Below are 21,895 nucleotides of genomic sequence, written 5' to 3'. Positions count from 1 at the left end.
CATTTAATGTTTTCAGTTCATCGCTAACAAAAGTAGCATAGTATCTAATCAATTTTATCGTGAATAATGAACTTCAAGTACAGTAATAGATTTTTCACGTCGTCACAAGACTTCAGGAAGGAATATAATCTTGGTGTATAGTGCCTTAGGATACGATAACAGTTTACTTAGGATTAAAGGGACGGATAACATAAAAGCCCAGGACTGCTTTGAAAGAAAACAAAATCTCGGGCAGAATCTTAGTACAAGAAAGATAATCGACACAAGAAAGAGGAATTTGGCAACGAATGGCGTATTTCCAGAGGCATTTCCTGTGTTGTGTGTGTGTGCGTATGTATACGCATATGGTGTAATGATGTTTGTCGGAATAAGGCGCCGATACCAAATTATGTAAAAGCGTGGGAAAGTGGAAAATTTTTATACAAGATCTCCAAACCATGGTCTAAAGAATTGAAATATACATACTATGGCGATATAAATTAAGACACGAAGATTCACACACATACACACACACAAACACATATACTGTACACACATACACATAAATATATATATATATATATATATATATATATACTATATATACATACAGTATATATATATATATATATATATATATATATATATATATATATATATATATCCTCTCTGAGTGTGGATTACCTTAACATGGTGAAAGGGTTAGTGTATTGCGATGATCAACAAAGGTATACTAGTCAGGGCTATCCCTACGAGGTGTGTATGCTATGAGCTACCAGGCCAAAGTCTCCCACCATCACCATTTTGCATTGGTTACCATGGCATGGTGATGAAAACTGGCCAAAGCCCAAACATGAATAAGGCCATGTCTGAGGCCTTTGTCCTGCAGGGGCCTAGAAATGAGTGCATTTGTTGTTGCCGTTATTGTATGTGTATATATATATATATATATATATATATATATATATATATATATATATATATATATATATTACCGGTTCAGACCTGCTCTCCCCGTCCCTCGGGAAGGGAGTAGAGAGAGTAGTCAAACCCTAGTGAGAGGGGGCTGCGTGTGCGTGTTGGCATATTTAATCTTATATCTAAATATTTAGCCGTCATTTTTTACTGGTCGCGTACAAAAGTATATGAGGCAGGTCGTCGCTCCTGGCGAACTTCAGCTACAAGATGAATAGGACAAAGAATGGTCTTTCATTTTTATCATTGCTAACCTTTCGGGACATTTTCAAGAAAAAACAAAAAAAAAAACATTGTACGAAAACACAGTGTAAAAAAACAGTTGATTAATAAATACAAAAACATTTTAAAATGAATGGTATGTATACAATGAATACAAAGATAAAACTTGAAAGCATAAAGTCAATGGAATTAAAACATAAAAAAAAAAAATTTATTTGTCTGAGGAGGCCAACCTATCTGGACTATGAAAGAGAGCCGAGTGACTACCTGAAGGGTGGCACTCAAATAGAAAATTTCATGTTGCCGGCTTAAGCTATGTGGAGGGACAAAGGATAATTGGATATTCAGTTTAGGAGCTTCTTCTTTAATTGTTAGTGACTAGATAAATTAAGACATCTTTATTGTTACCTAGATAAATTATTTGATTTTAATAATTTCTACCTTTCTCTTTGGTGTATATTGCGTTTTTGCATCGAGTGGTTTACAATTAAGTAGAAGTATGCGGCGAGAGTAGCACATTTATAAAAGTTAAAATTTGTGTAAAAATGTTTTTTGATTCCTGAATGTCTACAGCGTTTCATAGAAACTCTCGTAGTTTTCAAAGCCTGACGTAAAAGTGCTAATCAGATGAGCAATGAAACAAGATTTTGTTAACCTCTCTCTTTCTCTCCTCAAATGCAATTGGAAATATAGCAACATTTCATGAATATACAATCGACTTGATGCAATGTCACGTATTATTTTTTGTTCTATTAAGGAACTCTAATCACAACTAAATGGTCGTTTCATTTACCACCAACTGATAATTGCTGAAGGAACCCTGACTAGAGCATTTCTCTTACAGAACGCTGTTTTAAAGGTATCTATTCGATGTGCTGCATAACTTTTGTAGTATTTATTTATGCAATAAAATTACCACACGCAGATATAATTAAGTTATATAGGCGTGCCAAATAGTTCTTTGAATTTGAAGACTAAGATTTCAGAGGTGAAAACCTGATTGTGCATTTTATATTCCATCTTTCATGACCACACACACAGTACATGTAAACATTATGTACTATATACTGTATATATATGCATATATACACGTATAATATACCCATTTACACACACACAAACACATACACATGCATACATACACACATATTTATATATATATATATATATATATATATATATATGTGTGTGTGTGTATATATATATATATATATATATGTACACAGGGAAAAATAATCCAGTGAGGAAAGGAAATAAGGAAATAAATAAACGATATAAGAAGTAATGAAAAATTAAAATCAAATATTTTAAAAACATCAAAACATATTTGATATATAAACTATAAAAGGACTTATGCAAGCCTGTTCAACATGAAAACATTTGCTGGGAATTTGAACTTTTGAAGTTCTACTGATTCAACTTCCCGATTAGGAAGAACATTCCACAACATGGTCACAGCTGGAATAAAACTTCTCGAGTACTGTGTAGTATCGAGCTTCATGATGGCGAAGGCCTGACTATTAGAATGAAATGCATACCTAGTATTACGAACAGGATGGAACTGTCCGGGAAGATCTGAATGTAAAGGATGGTCAGAATTGTAAAAAATCTTATGCAACATGCACAATGAACTAATTGAACAACGGTCTAGAGATTAATATCTAGATCAGGAACAGGAAATTTAATAGACCATAAGTTCCTGTCCAACAAATTAAGAAGACCAGACAGGAGAACAATACTCAAAACAAGGTAAAATGAAAGAATTAAAACACTTCTTCAGAATACATTGATCACCAAAAATCTTGAAAGACTCTCTCAATAAGACTATTTTTTGTGCAACTTAAGAAGACATAATTTGAATCATGCACTAATTTTAGCTAGATCTCTACTATGGGATTCAGCAACCCCAGATCTACATTCAGGAGATGGAATTGATGCAAAGAGAGAGTAGCATCATCTGCATATGCAACAAGTTTGTGTTTTAGACCAAACCACATGTCATGTGTATATAATATGAAAAGTAATGGGCCAAGAACACTACCCTATGGAACATCGGATATCACATTCCTATACTCACTACGGTGCCCATCAACAATCAACAATAACCCTTTGCGATCTATTACTTAAGAATTTAATAATGATGCTAAGAAACGACCCACCCACAGAATACAATCGTGTGTATTATTATTATTATTATTATTATTATTATTATTATTATTATTATTATTATTATTATTATTAATTGCTAAGCTACAACCCTAGTTGGAAAAGCAGAATACTATAAGCCCAGGGGCTTCAACAGGGAAAATAACCCAATGAGGAAAGGAAACAAGGAAAAATAAAATATTTTAAGAACAGTAACATCAAAATAAATATCTTCTATATAAACTATAAAATTTTTAACAAAACAAGAGGTAGAGTAACAAGAGAGAACAGCTGCCCGAGTGTACCCTCAAGCAAGAAAACTCTAACCCAAGACAGTGGAAGACCATGGTACAGAGGCTATGGCACTACCCAAGACTAGAGAACAATGGTTTGATTTTGGAGTGTCCTCCTAGAAGAGCTGCTTCATAGATAAAGAGTCTCTTCTACTCTTACCGATAGGAAAGTGGCCACTGAAAAATTACAGTGCAGTAGTTAACGCCTTTGGTGAAGTAGAATCGTTTGGTAATCTCAGTGTTGTCAGGTGTATGAGGACAGAGGAGAATATGTAAAGAATAGGCCAGTATATTCGGTGTGTGTATGTGTAGTAAAAGGAGAAATGAGCCGCAACCAGAGTGAAGGATCCAATGTAGTACTGTCTGACCAGTCAAAGGACCCTATAACTCTCTAGCGGTAGTATCTCAACGGGTGGCTGGTGCCCTGGCCAACCTACTATCTATCTATGTCTATCAATCTATCTATCTATATATATACATACATATATATATATATATATATATATATATATATATATATATATATATACATACATATATACACACTATATATATGTATATATATACACTATATATACATATATACTGTATATATATACACACAAAAACACACGCTTTATATATATATATATATATATATATATATATATATATATATATATATATATACATAAATTTATATATATACACATACATATATAAATATATATATATATATATACATATATATATATATATATATATATATATATATATATATATATATATATATATACTGTATATATGGTGAGGGTGTGTGTAATGAGTACTTTACTGCAGCTCAGTGATTGTTAAACCTATTTCAATTGGGTAGTACCATCAAGTTGTGTAACTATCGTAATTTGCTGCATCCCTTATTAATTTTTCAAAAGTACTGCTTCCTAAATAATAATAATAATAATAACAATAATAATAATAATAATAATAATAATAATAATAATAATGCATGATTATTTTGCATTCAATGTTTATCATATCCGATTTCTAATTTTCTCTGTATTTTTTTTAATAGCTGATATTTCTATATATACGAATATTCGATAAAAGAATATTACAAAACATTACTAGACCGAGAAATCTTATACAGGGTTGAGAACCAGTATCTAGTTTATTCAAAGTAACTAAAACGATTTTTGGATAACCCCACTTATCTGGCAAGATGGAAAATCTCTATTTCAATTTCAAATAATACTTAAATGTGCCAAAACAGTAATGAAAATGGTCCAAGTTATTAAAGGGGAGGAAGCTCCTACAGGAAATATACTGTAAGTCTTCAAAAAAAAAAAAAAAAAAAAAAAAATTGTTTCAGGAAGGAAAACAAAGAAATCTACAGTTTCATCGTAACATAATTATTTGCCCTTGACAGGATTGGCAGATCGTTGTAGTATTTAATGCCACATTAGACTGACTTTCCCTCTTTTCCTCTTCATATAAATGTAGCCTTTTCTATTTGTTTCATTATGTATTCGAGAAATTAAAATCCACACCTCACAGGCCTAAATCAAAAAGATCGGTGAAATCAATTTTTTACTACAACCTTAGGATACCTTTTTTTAATCTCGCCTATAATTTTCCCAGAGGAAAATTCCTTTTCCGTGACACTAGTTTGATTTCTTACGGATTTCCATCAATTCCTCGCCTTAAGAAAGAATGAATTCGGATGGCTATGCGTTGCAATCAATGTTCTTCTGCTTGTACTGGTAATCCGAAAAGGCGAGTTAACGCTTTCTTTCTTTATTTTACGCAAAAGGAAAAATATTGGCTGAAGTGGAGGTGCCGGTATAAAAAAAGGACATCTCAATGGCTAGGGAAGTGTTGAAATACCTCAATGGGTTTATTTTTCTCCAAATGAAATGATAAAAATTTCATAGTTAAGATAGCGTTTAATATAGACTAGACCTACCTGAAAAAATTGGCAAAATGAAAAAAAAAAAAATAGTAATTAAAAACAAGGATGATTTGTCGAAGCATTTGTATAATTAAGATCTAAAGAAATGACACAACTGACAACACGTTTGTGGCTCTCCTGTTCACTGCCAATGATACATTCATGAGTTATGAAAATTCTACGGGAGGTATAGTGTGCAATGAAGCGTTATGTGATGTAGACTACAGACATTTTCAAGCGTTGTTGTTGTTTGGGTAATCATATTTTCTATACATATACAATCCTCTCTTATGTAATTTCTATTAGGCTGCGATCGAAAATCGTGTTTAAAGAGAAGAGAATAATATTAAACTTTTATGTCATTTTTTTTTTTTTTTTTAGTAATTACGTCCATTTAAAGTGAGTCCGATTAGTTTTCTGATATCGAGGAAAACATCTGATATCACTATTTTACTGCAAAATGTGCCAAAAATACTTTTGATTAACTTGTGCCGACAAGTCTAAATTTTACGTCAAATCACGGATTCCTCTTAAAGCAGCAATGCAGCTAGGCGTTATCGTCCTACACAGCACCCCTATGAAACCGCTCCCGATGACGCAACGTTCGGTTTTCTGACATTATCGGGCCCGTTTGAACACTCTTTGGTCCCTCCATTGAAACAAGTAATTAAGTGGCCAAAACCGCCACAATTCAGCCATCAGGAACCGCTGCAAAATCAAAGGCTATCACCCAGACAACACTTGGTGAGAAGGAAAAGAGATTTTTCCCTCCACGTCAGTCTCGTTAGGAGAGTTGACAGCCAGTTTCATCTTTGTGTGATTTAATACAAACACTGAAACTCTTCAGTGCGATGTTGGTTCTCCTTAGGGTTGTGAGATACTCCCATGTAACAGATGCCGTATTTCTTTTTCGCTCTTGTTTTGTTTATTAATTGTCTAATTTGGTGCTCTTTCAATTTATGAATATTCTACAAAGCAATAATAATGATAATCACAGTAATAATAGTAATAAAGAATAAAGATCATTAACATTAATATTATTCACAACAAACATATATTATTGGTGATCAGATCAAAAGAATATGAACTTGCCATATTAGCCTTTTCAAACCTAAATGGGGAAATTTGAAAAACATGAGAGAACAAAGAAAATCTAAGCAAAGTCGTAATTATAAAAAAAAAAAAAAAATTTATTCATGCCGGATGATAAGAAATAACAAATATGTAAATTAAGAAAAAAAATAGGGAAGTTTGCTTACATTAATTAGCCAGTAACTAGCAGCAAGTAAACTTAACAGGAAAGTAAGCGTTTGCATGAGGACAGTTCGCCTTTGTACGGGAATACTTTGCTGACGCCAGTATACTATCTCCGTGTAAACCAGCCTCAAGTTGTATGAGCCATAAATCAATGGAATCCCAACCTATACAACAAGCAAAGGTCAACATTTGCAATCCAAGATGTCTGTAAAAATGACATGATAACAAATATTTTACGAAGTCCCAACTCGTGAACGTCGTATATATATATATATATATATATATATATATATATATATATATATATACATAGGGTATATATATATATATATATATATATATATATATATATATATATATATATATATATATATATATATGTATATATATGTATATATAAATGTATAGGTAATATATATTTATATATATATGTATATATATATATGTGTGTGTGTGTGTGTGTGTGTGTGTGTGTGTGTGTGTAAGAATCGCTTATAGAATTATTAATGAAATATCGACTGGATCAAAGAAGAAGCATATACCCATCAAAAGGAGAGATGGATCTGTTTTAACAACTAAAGATGAAGAAAGGCAACGTTGGATGGAACACTTTAGTGAGGTTATGAATAGGAGATATGAAGGGAATAATTTGATTGATATACCTGAAGCTGTTGAAGAGCTTGATGTGCCCATGAATGAATTCAGTGTATTTGAAGTCGAAGCTATCCTAAAAAAAACTAGAGATGGAAAGCCCTGGGATACGATGGAATAACTGCCGAGAGGATAATGGCCGAAAATGAAGACTCCCAGAATACTTACAAGCTTATTTTGTAGAATCAAGCATGAAGAGGCAAAACCTGATGAATGGGAATTAGGAGTGTTGGTGAACATGGCAAAAAAAAAAAAAAAAAAAAAAAAAAAAAAAAAAAAAAAAAAAAAAAAAAAAAAAAAAAGACCTGATTGCTTGCAACAATCAAATAAACATCACACTTACGTCAGTTGTTATGAAAATATATAGTATGCCTATTTTAAAGAGACTGGAGAGAAAGATTGATGAAAACCTGAGAGATGAACAAGCAGGATTTCAAAAAGGTAAAAGTTGCACAGACCAAATTTTCATTTTGAGACATATTATACAGCAATGCGTAGAATATAGAAATCCACTTTTGAGGGCTTTTGTGGACTATGAAAGAGCCTTTGATAGTGTACACTGGTCAATACTGTGGAGAGTCCTGTATTATTATGGAATTCCTCTTAAATATGTGAATTTGAATAAGTTTGTTCACAAACATAGCAAGTACAAAGTTAATGTTAGTAGAGTCTTATCAAATGGATTTCCAGTGAATAGTGGAGTACTCCAGGTGAATGTGTTGCCACCTACGTTGTTTATCCTCCTCGTGGATTTTGTAATGCATAGAACAGTCAGAGATGGTCTAGAAGGACTGAACTGGGTTGATGATAGGAATTTAGCAGACATAAAATATGCTGATGATACTGTCCTTGTCAGCAGAACACCACAGGATTTGCCACGCTTGCTTACCAGAATGCATGAAATATACGAAGTTAGGCTGAAGATAAATAGAAGAAAGACAGAGAGGATGAGAACGGAGTACGCAATGAAAGATAAAACATCATTGGAAGGAGAATGAATTAATGAGGTAAAATCATTTAAGTATTTAGGAACTATGATTTCCAATTCTAGGTCGATAGAATTAGATTTGTGAAAGATTGAAAAAAGCCAATCAGACAATGGCTGGGTTATGTAAAATTTGGAAATCAAATCGCTTGAAATTACGTACGAAAATCACGCTATATATCAGTTTTAGTAAGATCAATGTTACTTTATGGACAGGTTCATGGTATGTCAATGGAACAATCTCCAATAGATTTAGTAGATCTGAGAACAAAGCCCTCAGAAGGATATTGGGGGTTTAATAGCGTGACAGGATTAAAAATTAAACTATAAGAGATTACTCGAGTCCCAATCATAATGAGGGGTAGATAAAGTTGGTTTGGGCATGCGCTTCGCACTCCCGAAGAGAGATTAGTTCACCAAACGTTCATCTGGGCTCCACAAGGTACTAGAAGAGTTGGACACCCAGGCCTATGCGGCTGAAGACTATGAAGCACGAAATAGGAGATGATGAATGGAGAAGTATTGAATTAAAAGCTCAAGATAGAGACGACTGGCGAAATCTAACCGGGGTACTTTCCATCAATAGGCGTAGGAGATGATGATGATGATTATACATATATATATACATATATATATATATTTGTATATACATACATATATATATATATAGATATATATAATATATATATATACATATATGATATAAATATATACATATATATTTATATATATATATGCATATATATGATATATTTACATATAAATATATATATACACACACACACACACACATATATATATATATATATATATATATATATATATATATATATATATATATATATATATATACATATATATGCATATATATACATGCATACACATATATATATTTATATATATTCATATATATATACTGTATGTATGTATATATATATATATATATATATATATATATATATATATATATATATATATATATATATATATATATATATATCAGATGGTTCTAACTCTATATGAATGAAACACATGCTTGTACTTTTGCCATGTGCTGTACTCTCAAAATTCTCATCCAAGAACTGATATTCTACTGTTTTGCCGGATTTCTAGAGTTTAGATATCACTCCCTCTTTATTTTAAATTTTTACGTCACTTGCCATATGTTCATATCCTTATCTATCGAGTGACTTTATATAAATATCTATCTATATATCTAACTATATATATATATATATATATATATATATATATATATATATATATATATATATATATATATATATATATATATAGTAATTTCTTTCTCTCTTAGATTACTGATACTGTAATTTTAAGGCTAATTCTCTCTCTCTCTCTCTCTCTCTCTCTCTCTCTCTCTCTCTCTCTCTCTCTCTCTCTCTCTCTCTCTCTCTCTCTCTCTCTCTTAAATTACCATTATTGTAAATCTATGCCTATGAAATATATTTTACATCATTAATGCAAAGGAAATAAGGCAAATAGATATATAACTAAACACAATGTTGGTATACAGCTTGTAATACGTTCTCCTCCCCAACCACAACAAAAGTTAGTAGGGAAATAGCCCCTCGGTGTTAGGCAATCAAAAATATCAGCTTATATTACCAATAAGCCAAAAGAAGTATGAATAATGATATGAATCAAACAAGACGACCAAATTTTCATTACCTAGATAAATATGTCTCCGAGTTATAGGTAATCACACCCTCTGTTTCAAACGTAATGATATGCTGAATATGGGGAGATTTATATATGTGTATTCCCAAGTAATCATCTGAATCCATACAAATAAAACCAGAAATCCTCACAAATGAAGAGGACCTGACTATAGGTTCCCTCCAAGATATATCGCAGGCTAACCAATGGTACAGCAGGAGAAATGGTTTACGTGTTGCTCTGTTGGCTTCTTCGGCGGAAATCTCATTAATTGTGTGTCTCGTAATTTTTTTTTCTCCTGCTGGAAACCAAAATGATAATCTATTTCTGATGAAAAAATATACATGGTACACTGTTAAAAAAAAAAACGTAATTTTAATCTGAAATTATCCGTGAAAATACAATGTTCTCAGCCGTATTTCAGTAAAATACAGGCGACCGTAATTTATACCCTACTTTGTTAATATCTTTTACAGGTTGGTGACCGTAATATCACCCCATTACGTCAATATATCCGTTTTTAAAACGGTAAATGCCTGGCAACATTCATTCCAGGATTTTTACCGTTCTTTTACGGGAATTTTCTAACAGTGTAGACTATACGTAATCACCGTAAACTATACGGGTTTTTAATTCATTTCAATTGCTTACGAAGTCATGTAAAAATCTGACAGTAGTGAATATGACGTGCCAAATTTATTACGTGACATTCATTGAAAAAATAATGAAATTACGCACCAACAACCTGACAAACTTACGATTTTTATTTTGTATTTTTGTTGTTTACATGTAAGCCTAGATCGTAATTACATGGACGGCATGTGAGAAGAATGTTAAAGATTAGAACGTGAAAAGTGCTCGAGTGTCAGAATCAAAATAAATAAGACATTGCGTTGGTCAACAGATACTCAATGAATTTACCGGTGTATACTGAGTGTTTATAATTATCTTGGCAGCATAATACTCCTCTCAATTTGACAAGTTGATTTTCGCGCGCAGACAGAGCTCAAACCCTTTTACTCTGGAGGGTGGGAAATTTTAAATAACCTTCTGAATAATGTCAATGAAGTGTTAATTTCTAATGCATTTTGATGTGATGAATATAATTGTTCCTGAGGATTTTCTTTCGGTTTGATGTAGGTTTGAGAGTCATAAGTTTTCGATGAAACTGACATGACATAGGTAAAATATGATTGACAATGAAGAGCTGTACTTCAAATTCCATGTTCTAGGAGGAAAGAAGAATTTTTAGAAGCTTTTCGTTAATAGCAAAAACTCCTAACCACCCCAATGTCACAATGTTATTTTCTCTTAAAATAGATACACCTTACACGAGTCTGGTCAAGTCATGAAGAAATAGCAAAAAAAAGCAAGATGAAACACGTATCTTTTGACTAGAGAATGGACAGTTATGCGTTGGATTGCTATGAATTGAAGAAATCATTGACTCCAAAAGGGATCATGAAAAGAACACATGGAATTCTATTTTTCGCTCCCTTTGATCATCGTCATCCAATAACCGTGAACTTCTGTATCTTTCTTTCGCATGGGCGGTTGCAACTTTTCCTCCTCATGTGGCAGTCCTCTCGTATCCCTCAGTTTATTATTATTATTATTATTATTATTATTATCATTATTATTATTATTGAATATTAAATATTGAATAATAATAATAATAATAATAATAATAATAATAATAATAATAATAATAATTATTATTATTATTATTATTAATACCATCTAAGCTATTACTCTAGTTGGAAAAGCAGGATGCTGTAAGTACAAGGGCTCCAACAGGGAAAATAGCTCAGCGAGGAAATGAAATATGGAAATGAACAAACTTCAAGAGAAGTCATGAATAATTAAAATATAATATTTTCAGAACAGTAACAACATTAAAACAGACCTTTCATATACTAACTATAAAAAAAAAATAAAGACGTAGGGCAATCATTCCGGTACCAATTTTGGATGCTGTCAAACAATAGTAATCGCATAGTTATGCGCACTATGAAAATTACCCATGGTTTATATCCCTACACTTAATACCTTATTGCAAAACCAACAGATAAGGCTGAATCCAGGGCCTTTCGAAATGGGGTGCTGTGAAAGATTTACTAGGACAAGGCTAGTATTGTAGAAAGCTGTTACAAAACGTTTATTCGGCTCAGGAATGGAAAAGATAAAAATTGAGAGAAAAATACAGGGAGATTAATCGGTTGGTTTAGAGAGTTTTGTGGGAGTAAATGGTGAATGAGAGCTGATTATTCGGAATATATGAGTGATAAATAAGAAAAAATGTAAATGAAATTTCGTTGGATACTAAAACTCAATTTTTGAGTATAGTATCGAAAAATAGAAGGATTTGAAATATATGTTATCAGTGGTTTGTTGAAATTGAAATTCTCCAAGTCAAAGTTATAAGAAAGGTAATAACAACAAAACTCCGGAATGTGTGAGAGGTTAAAAAAAAAAAAAAAAAAAAAAGCCAGTTCACAAAGGCACATTTCAAATACTCAAAAAGGATTATATGGTTATCGCATTCCACAAGGTAGCTGAGCGTTACCTGCGCTAAACCAGCAGCTACAAATATTAGCGCAACTCGAGTCACTTTATCAAAACACAACCATATGAATAGGAAATTGAAGAACTTTTACGACTCCTATTCGTCCTTTGTCGCAATTTTTGTCGAATTATCGATATTTGTAAAAACTTATAAGTTAAAAGAAGAGTAATTTTGTCTCGTACTTTTTTTCAACCAGTTATAAAACACGTTTGTCATCCGGATGCCAACATTTCAGTAATTCTATTTTCTAGATAAACTTGTTAAGTTTCTTTGAGTAGTGAGTGCCGCTGAGGTGTAGACGTGTTTTGCACGGAGAGCTCCGTTCAACATTCGCCCTGAGTCATGTTTTAGCTTTTGTTTCTCGCTTAAAATATCATTGAAAAGATATTAGTTAGTCTTATGGCGAACCCAAAGTGAAAAGAAACAGCACACCATGTCTGTCCCTAACCCGGTCTGCCTCATATGTGAAACCACCGAGGGAGACCAGAAAAATTAGATGGGATGTGATTGCAATAGATCTTATCATAAGAAATGTGTGTATATAGTGACAGGCATCACTGATAATGAAATAAGAAACCTAAATTGGGTATGCCCACACTGTGTAGGTGAAGCCAGAACAGCCAAGTTATATATATCAAATTGAAGGAAGAATTGAGTATATGAGAAAGGCTCTGAGCGAACAAGACACGAGAATTGCTGAATTGGAAAACAAAGTAGGGAACCTTAGCGCACATGCAGCAAATTTCACCCTTACTACTGACCTCATTGAGAAAGTTGATAATCTTGCTGTGAATATGGAATCAATTAAGGCAACACTTCAATCACTGATAGACCCAAAACCGGAGAAAATGACATATGCTGAAAAACTTAAGGAAAAAAAATCTGTTGGTAATTGAATCAACAAATACAACAACTAAGATTACTGAAAGAAAATATGAGGTCAAACAGGCACTTAAAGACATTCCAATACTTAACAGGAGGTCAACTTCAAATGGAAATGTTGTAAACTACTCTGCAAACAAAATTATCAGAGAAGAGGCTACAAACAAAATTCCGACACTGGTTGCCAACACTGAAACAAGAAAAATCGGAAAATTAAAACCAAAAATAATGATATGCAATGCGTACAATGATGAAGATGAAGTAGTAAATGCCTTGATTCAAAGAAATCATTACCTAGATCAAATTCAAAACATAGAAGAGAAGACACGTGTGGTATTGAAGAAAAATGCTGCAGGTGGAACTACCAACTATGCATTGAAATGTGATCCTGAAGTCCAAAAGGCTATTCATGATAATGGTGACAAATTAATGTTGCCATGGGGCACTTATGACATACATGATAGGTACCACATGATAACCTGCTACCACTGTCAGAGGTATGGACATATTGAAAAAGATTGCAAGTTTTAAACTGATGGTAAAGTCTGCGGAAAATGTTCAGAAAACATTCCACCAAGGATTGTAACTCGCAAATGCCAAAGTGTATTAACTGCATAAAGTTAAACAAACCAAATGGCCATACAGTAAATTCAAGAGATTGCAAAGCTTTTGAGTTAGAATTGAAAAGACTAGCAGAAAATACTGATCATGGGAACTAAGGATGTCATAAACTGTGGCTACATAAATATACAATCTGTTGGTAATAAAACTATTAAAATTTGAGAATTGATAAACAAGAAATACTTGCACATACTAGCCTTATCTGAAACATGGTTAAATAACTTTGACAAGGCTAAGATCACTGAAATGACCAAACCCCTCCTCCACACATACCTTCTTCCACATTCCGAGAGAGGGTAAGTCTGGTGGGGGCGTCGGACTCTTTATTCATAAAGATTACTCAAATCTCAAAATGTTAAAATGAAATAATGTAACAAGCTTTGAATATATAGAAATATAACTTACACATAAAACCAGAAAAATATCCTTTGTAACGGTCTACAAACCTCCGAGAACAAACACTAGTATCTTTTTTTAAGAATTCAGTGCATTCATTGAGATGATTATCATGGAGAAAATTGAATTAGTTCTTTGTGGAGACTTCAATTTTGGATGGATGACGCACCAAATCTTGACACTTTGGCTAGTGAGTTATTAGAATCATATTAACTAGTGAATAATGTCGAATGTACAACTACCTTAACTGGACATACGTTGGACCTAGTTTTGAGTGATGGAATGAATAATATTGTATCTAATATAAATGTTGAAAAGAAATGTACTATCTCCCCAGTGCACAAACTTATAACGTTTAGTCTACCTATACAGAAACATGCAGTAGTGAAGAAAATAAACTTTAGACATAAATCAAATTTTTCTCCTACTGTATTTATTGAAGAAGTTACAAAGAAAATAAACGATGCCATGAACATCCCCTGTGATCATGATAACCAGTGTTTGTTGGGAGCTATGTGAGTTAACTGTCTTATGACCATTTATAGTAGAGTGAGTAAAAGTGAATATGATACCATGTGCCCACTGATGGAAAAGACTATAATTGTTAAAGACACTTTGGCATTTAGTGAGTTATTAGAATCATATCAACTAGTGAATAATGTTAAAAAGAACTGGGTTTGACGGAGAGACTTTAGTGAAAAAGGAGGAAAAAAGACGCAAAGAAAGAAAGTGGAATCTGTTCAAATCTGAAAATACATGGGTAGAATACAAAACTGCTATAAGAAGGAAAAAAAGTGAATACTACAAGAGAAAGATCCGCGAAGCAGCAACAGACATAAATAAGTTATATCGTCTCCTAAATGGTGTAATGGGAAATGTAAACGAAAAGAAGCTACCTGATGGATAAAGTGACCAGGAACTAGGAAATAATTTTCTAGTATTCTTTAAAACAAAATTGAAAATATAACCAGGTCATTTGTAAATATTCAACATCAGATTAATAATACACCAGATACACAGATAAAATTAATGAGATTTAACAACATAACACAAGACCACATCACCAGGATTATCAAGAGAGCAAAGAAAACAAACTGCGCTATCGATCCTATGCCAATATCTGAAGTAATTGGAGAGAGAAACTTTTCTAGTCTAGCCGAAATAATAATGAGAATAGCGAATGCAAGCGTTGATGAATTTAAGTTTCCCAAATCAGAAAAAATGGCTATAGTCCCTCCAGTTCTCAACAGTGCTCTGAATTACCTGGAATTAAGTTCATATAGATCTATTTCGAATCTATCCTTTGTTTCAAAAGTGATAGAATACGTAATTCTTGAACAACTAGTCAGTCACTTAGAAGTAAAAGAAAATTATACTCTACAGAGACAGCCATCTGCTCTATTGTAAAAGATATGCTGGAAATGATGGATGAAAATGAATGTGATATTTTAATATTACTCGATCTTAGTGCTGCTTTTGAGACAGTTGTGCATGAACTGCTACTAAATGATTTATGGTTCATCGGCGTTGAAGATCAACCTTTTGAATACCTGAAAGATTACTTGGTTGGTAGAAATTATTGAGTACAAATTGGAAACTCTTATCCATCATATGAACCTTTAAACAGAGGGGTACCCCAAGGGAGTGTACTTGGCCTAATCTTATTCTGCATCTATGCTATTGGTCTATCGAAAATACTACAAAGGCATGGTGTGAACTTATAACTATTTGTGGATGACACACAATTTTACCTCTCCATAAATGATATGGACGACACTACTGAAACTCTAAACCAAATCCTTGATAGTGTTAGATAATGGATGACAATTAAACAACTAAAACTAAATGAGAACAAACCTGAGTTTATGGTGGTGGGAAAAAGAAACACCATGAGGAGCTTGGGTGATATTCAAAGAAACATAAATAATGACTCAGAACCGATATCTAGTAGAGTCCGTGATCTGAGAGTATTTCTTGACTGCAAATTGTCTCTCAATGCCCAAATAAAGAATGTAGTAAAGACTGCTGGTTATCATCTAAGAAATATTGCTTTTATTAAAAAAAGTGCCTTGATGAATGTTCCGTAAAGAAACTTGTGATAAACTGTGTGAATACCAGAAACGACTACTGTAACTCCATCCTACCAAAAGGACAATTTAATAAATTACAAAACATAATAAACAGAGGAGCAAGACTGATAAAAGGTGTCCCACCTAGAGAAAGGATCGTTCCTATACTATTTGATCTGCACTGGCTGTCAATTAAAGCAAGAACTGAATTTAAAATATGTACAATAACCCACCAAGTTATCAGATCCGGCCGTCCAAAATATCTAAGAGAATTGCTACATATTGTGCAACCAACAAATCGTCCTGACATGAGAATAGTTACAGATGATTTCAAACTATCAGAATCTAGATACGTCTACTGTAGGGTTAAGACTCTGGAGCCTTTGAATATGCAGCCCTGAGACTATACAATAAGCTCCCACGAGACTCTTTATGGTCTTTCCATGCCAGTCTATACCCACAAATTTTATTAGGTCGTCATCCCATCTTCCTTCCCCAGCTCCTTTTGCAATCTGTAGGGACATAATCTGTTGTTCTTAATGTCCATCTTTTATCTGTCCTTCTTATTATATGTCTTGATCATGTTCATTTCTTTCTTTTACATGCTATTAAAATATCCTCTACTCAATTTGCCTTCGTATCCATGTTGCTCTTTTTCTATCTCTTAGTGTGATTCCAATATTTTTTCTTTCCATTGCTCTTTGAGGTGTAACTAGCCTATATTATAAGGCTTTTGTAAGGCTCTAAGTTTCTGATGCATAAGTTAATACTGGTACGACTGTCTGATTAAATCCCCCCCCCCCTTTTTTTTAGAGAAAGTGGCATTTTACATTTCACAATCTCATTTTGTTTACCACAAGCTCTCCAACCCATGCTTATCCTTTGATTAATTTTGGACTTATGTCCGGGGGAAATACTTACTGTCTGTCGTAAGTACATAGACTCATTAACAATATATAGATGTTCATCCATAACCCTTATTTGTATTCTCTCTTCATTTTCATTGATCATTATCTTAGTTTTACTCATATTCATTTTCAGCCCTACATTTCTTCTTTCTCTATTCAAATCTTCTATCATCTTATGTAACTGTTCCTATGATTCCCTAAACACAACTATGCCATCTGCAAATCTTAAGTTGTTAAGGTATTCCCCATTTATATTAATTCCTACATTTTCCCAATCTAAATTCTTAAAAAAAACTTCTTCTAGGTATGCTGTGAATAATTTCGGAGAGATGAAGTCTCTCTGTCTAACTCCTTTTGCAATTGGAATTTTCTTACTATAAGTAGTATTAGAATTGCTGATCTTCCTGTATAGATATCTTCCAGTATTTTAACATAAGATTCATCTATCCCTTGTCTTTGAAGAGCTTTCATTATTGCTGAAGTTTTGAGAAGATCAAAAGCTCTCTCATAATTTATAAATGCCATACATAGTGGTTTGACATATTCTGTTGATTTTTTCATTAGCTGGTTAATTACATGAATACGGTCAATTTTTGAATACCCGCTTCTAAAGCCTGCCTGCTCTGTTGGTTGATTGAAGTTTTGGCTGTCTTTCTACGCAGCCTAATATAGTCTTCATAAATATTTTTGTATTACTAACAGTGAACTTATTTGGCGTTATTTTTTCAGGTCTTGTGTCTCCCTTTTTGAGAATTAGTAGCATAATAAATCTTTTCTAAGCTGTAGGTAAAGAGATTTTTTGCAGCCATCTAGTGTAGACTTCTTTGAGTGTTACTTCTATGAAATATCTCCCATATATTGTTGAATCAATTGTTTGGTCATCTTCCCCTGCTGTTTTGCTTATTTTCATGTCTATTAATGCTTTCTTTACTTCTCCTACTGTTACGTTTGGTACCGGCTCAGGTGTTTCATTATTTCTATTGGTGAAGTTATTCTTTAAATCACAATTGTATAGCACTGTATAGAAATCCTCAGAAATTTTTATCCCTCCATCTCTTGGTTGATAATATTTCCATCTTCGATCTATAAAGCAAACATCTTTTGGTGACATGTTCCAAGTCCTTTTTCATCAATTTGATGCTTCTTCCTTTCCTTTGTGTTTCCTAAATTTTTGTCTGATTGTGTTTATGAATGTCTTGGGTGTTTGGTTTGTTTATGTTTTTGGATAGTTCTGCCAATTCTGTTTCATCTCTTGGGTTCCAGCACATGTAGGTATGTCTGGGAATGAGAAGGCAGATTTACAAGCGAAGAATGCGGCATCAGCAGTTGCTACCCAGGAGGTATCCCATTCCCTGTAATGATTTCCTACCTTACATCAAGAAATTGGTTTGTAATAAATGGCAACAGCACTGGGATAGACTAGATGGCAATAAAATGGGGGAAATAACAAATGTCATATCACCTTGGAGGTATAACATACCAGGAAAATGGGAGAAGACTCTTTGTCGTCTCCCTATGGGTCACACTCGGTTGACACACGAGTTTCTGCTGAAGGGCCAACACCAACCGTATTGCGAGGACTGTTTAGTACCTTTAACAGAGAGGCATTTGTTGACCGAAGGCCCTAATTATAATAACTTAAGAAATAGATATCTGTTTGAGGCTCGAGGTGAGGATGGCAGGTTCATCCTTGCCAAGATTCTTGGACATGATGTGTCTTACTATGTGAGCGGCATTTTTAGATTTATTTCAGAAGCAGGTCTTCTGAAAACTATTTAATTATTATAAGGACTTCTTAAATTTTATGGTTTTAATTGAATTCTCTTTTATTTTTCATATATAATAAATGCTATCGTTGTCAATGACCTTAGATGTCAGGATGCCAGAAAACTTTCAATCAATCAATCAATTGGATTTTACCATCATTTCCAATATTTTTGTTATTAGATTTTTGGGGATTTCTGATAGTTTTCCTTGATATTGTTTAGGAACTTCTCCGCCTATCTCCTGTACTGATAACAATACATTTTTTTTTTTTTAAATTACTGTTAATTTCTTCTTAATTGCTTTCATTTCATCATGTGCCTGGGAGTATCTAGTTTGTATTGCTTAACTAGATTTGTCCAATTTTTCTTTATTACAGGAGTGTTTATTTTATTTCTTAAAATCAATTTTTCTCTTTCTTTCCTTAGATCTATAGAAACTTTATTTCTCACCATACTATGGTCGTTTGACTTCAAGTTAATTAACTGCTACATCTTAAACGAAATTAACTTTTTCACTGAGAATGAAATCCATTTTCCTTTTCGTTTCTCCATTTGGGCTTCTCCATGTCTATTTTGTATGTTCCTTTTTATGAAAAAAAAAAGTATTCATAATTCTAAGATAGTTTCAGCAAATTCTACAAGCATGTCTCCTCTTTGATTCCTTGCACCTACTCGAGATTTACCTACTGCTGAGTCTCCTGTCTTCTCTTGACTTATTTTAGCATTGAAATCACCCAAAACAAATGCAAATTGAGTCTTATGTTTTTTTCATAGATATCTTCAGATTTCATTAAAAGAATTTCTATTTTTCTCTGTATGGGAGATTATTGGTGCATACGTTTGATGATCTTTAGTTTCTACTTTTTAATATTAGTTTGATAATTAATCCTGCAGTTCTAATACTACAAAATTCTTTGAGGTCACCTACAAGATTTTCATTAATTTGAAATCCCACTAAATTTTCTTTATTCCTTTCATGTCTTCTGAAGCGAAGTATTTGGCACTCTTTTAACTATATACTGTAAAGGATTCCCCAGTTCTAATTACACACACTATATATATATATATATATATATATATATATATATATATATATATATATATATATATATATATACACACACACCTCCCTTTCAGAATGAGGATACCTTAACGTGGTTGAAGGGTTTGTGCATTGCCATGATCAGCAAAGATGTACTAGTCAGGGTCACCCGTACTAAGTTGGTTTGCAGTGAACAATCAGACGAATGTTTTCCACTGTCACCAATCCACAGTGGCCAGCATGGTAACGAAAACTGGCTAAACCTCAGACATGAATGTATATATCATTTTTTACCTAAGAAACCTCACCTGGTGCAGATAATTACGTATCACGGCTGAGAGAAGAGTAGGAGTGAAGATCATGATATTTAGAATTCCTGCAGCGACGTGGGAACACTGCAGAATGCGAGCACTGTTGAATTTGGAAAACATAGTTCTCCTGAAACCGCCATCTCCTGATAAGACGCCACAGACTACAGCCATTCCGGAAACTAGGGTCACAACACAAAGGATAACGCAGACTGCCATAACGATGGTACTGATGGAATAAGGAATTTCTTCTTCATCCGGTTCAAGAACAAAAGGGTCAGTCTCTCTCGTGATGTTTAGACGTGAGCACATTCTGTCTTTCAGTCGTTGAAAATATTTATCACTTGAAATGTTTCTTTGCGGAGTTGTGTAGTGTTTCTCTTCTTCAAAAGTCTTGACTAATTTCTATCATAACTTATATCAAATATCAGAGCTAAGGGTAAAATTTCGAAATACAACAGCTATAGCCTCCTTCATAAACATTGCAATGAAATACTCATGAATATCGGCAAATTACGTTGGAATTTTTCCCCGGGAATCAGCACAGCCGATAGGGAGGTGTGCTGCGCTGCCCAATCAAAAATCAACTGCTTAGGGAAAGAGACCGAAGGTATTACCAATAGGTGCCACTAGCGGCCATGCGTCACTTCTTCAGTCACTTTCCTCTCTCTCTCTCTCTCTCTCTCTCTCTCTCTCTCTCTCTCTCTCTCTCTCTCCGTTGTATAGCGAAGTAAGTAGAGGGCATACGTTATTTCACAATGGTAATTTTATTAAGGGGTGTTTTTAATATTACATTTCTAATAGTTATCTAAAATAATATTTATACACACGGATATACATACTTACAAACATCACACATGCATACACACATATGAATATATAGACACACACATATATATATATTATATACACACACATATATATATATATGTATATGTATATATATATATATATATATATATATATATATATATATATATATATATATATATATATACAGTATATTCATAAATGAATACTGTATATAATCAGTTTTGCATATACAGAACAAATTATATATACTGTATGTAATAATATATTTACATACAAACATATTTGTGTATACTGAACAAATCTTATATATATATATATATATATATATATATATATATATATATATATATATACATATATATATATATTATATATATATGTATATGTATATGTATATATATATGTATATGTAT

General features: G+C 32.9%; 1 protein-coding gene across 1 annotated transcript in view; it reads right to left on the bottom strand.

Annotated features, from left to right (window-relative positions):
* The window catches only part of LOC137643666 (uncharacterized), a 54,498-nt gene extending 33,399 nt beyond the window's left edge, over positions 1–21,099 (bottom strand). Inside the window, exon 1 of the mRNA XM_068376382.1 lies at positions 20,670–21,099. Coding sequence (XP_068232483.1) covers positions 20,670–20,981 — 312 coding nt within the window. The 5' untranslated portion in view covers positions 20,982–21,099. The remainder of the gene's footprint in view (positions 1–20,669) is intronic.
* Positions 21,100–21,895: the final 796 nt, after the last annotated feature.

This window comes from Palaemon carinicauda, chromosome 7 (assembly GCF_036898095.1).
Source record: "Palaemon carinicauda isolate YSFRI2023 chromosome 7, ASM3689809v2, whole genome shotgun sequence".
Lineage (NCBI taxonomy): Eukaryota > Metazoa > Arthropoda > Malacostraca > Decapoda > Palaemonidae > Palaemon > Palaemon carinicauda.
Note: the sequence above shows the minus strand (reverse complement) of the source record. Positions and strands in the feature narration are given on the sequence as shown.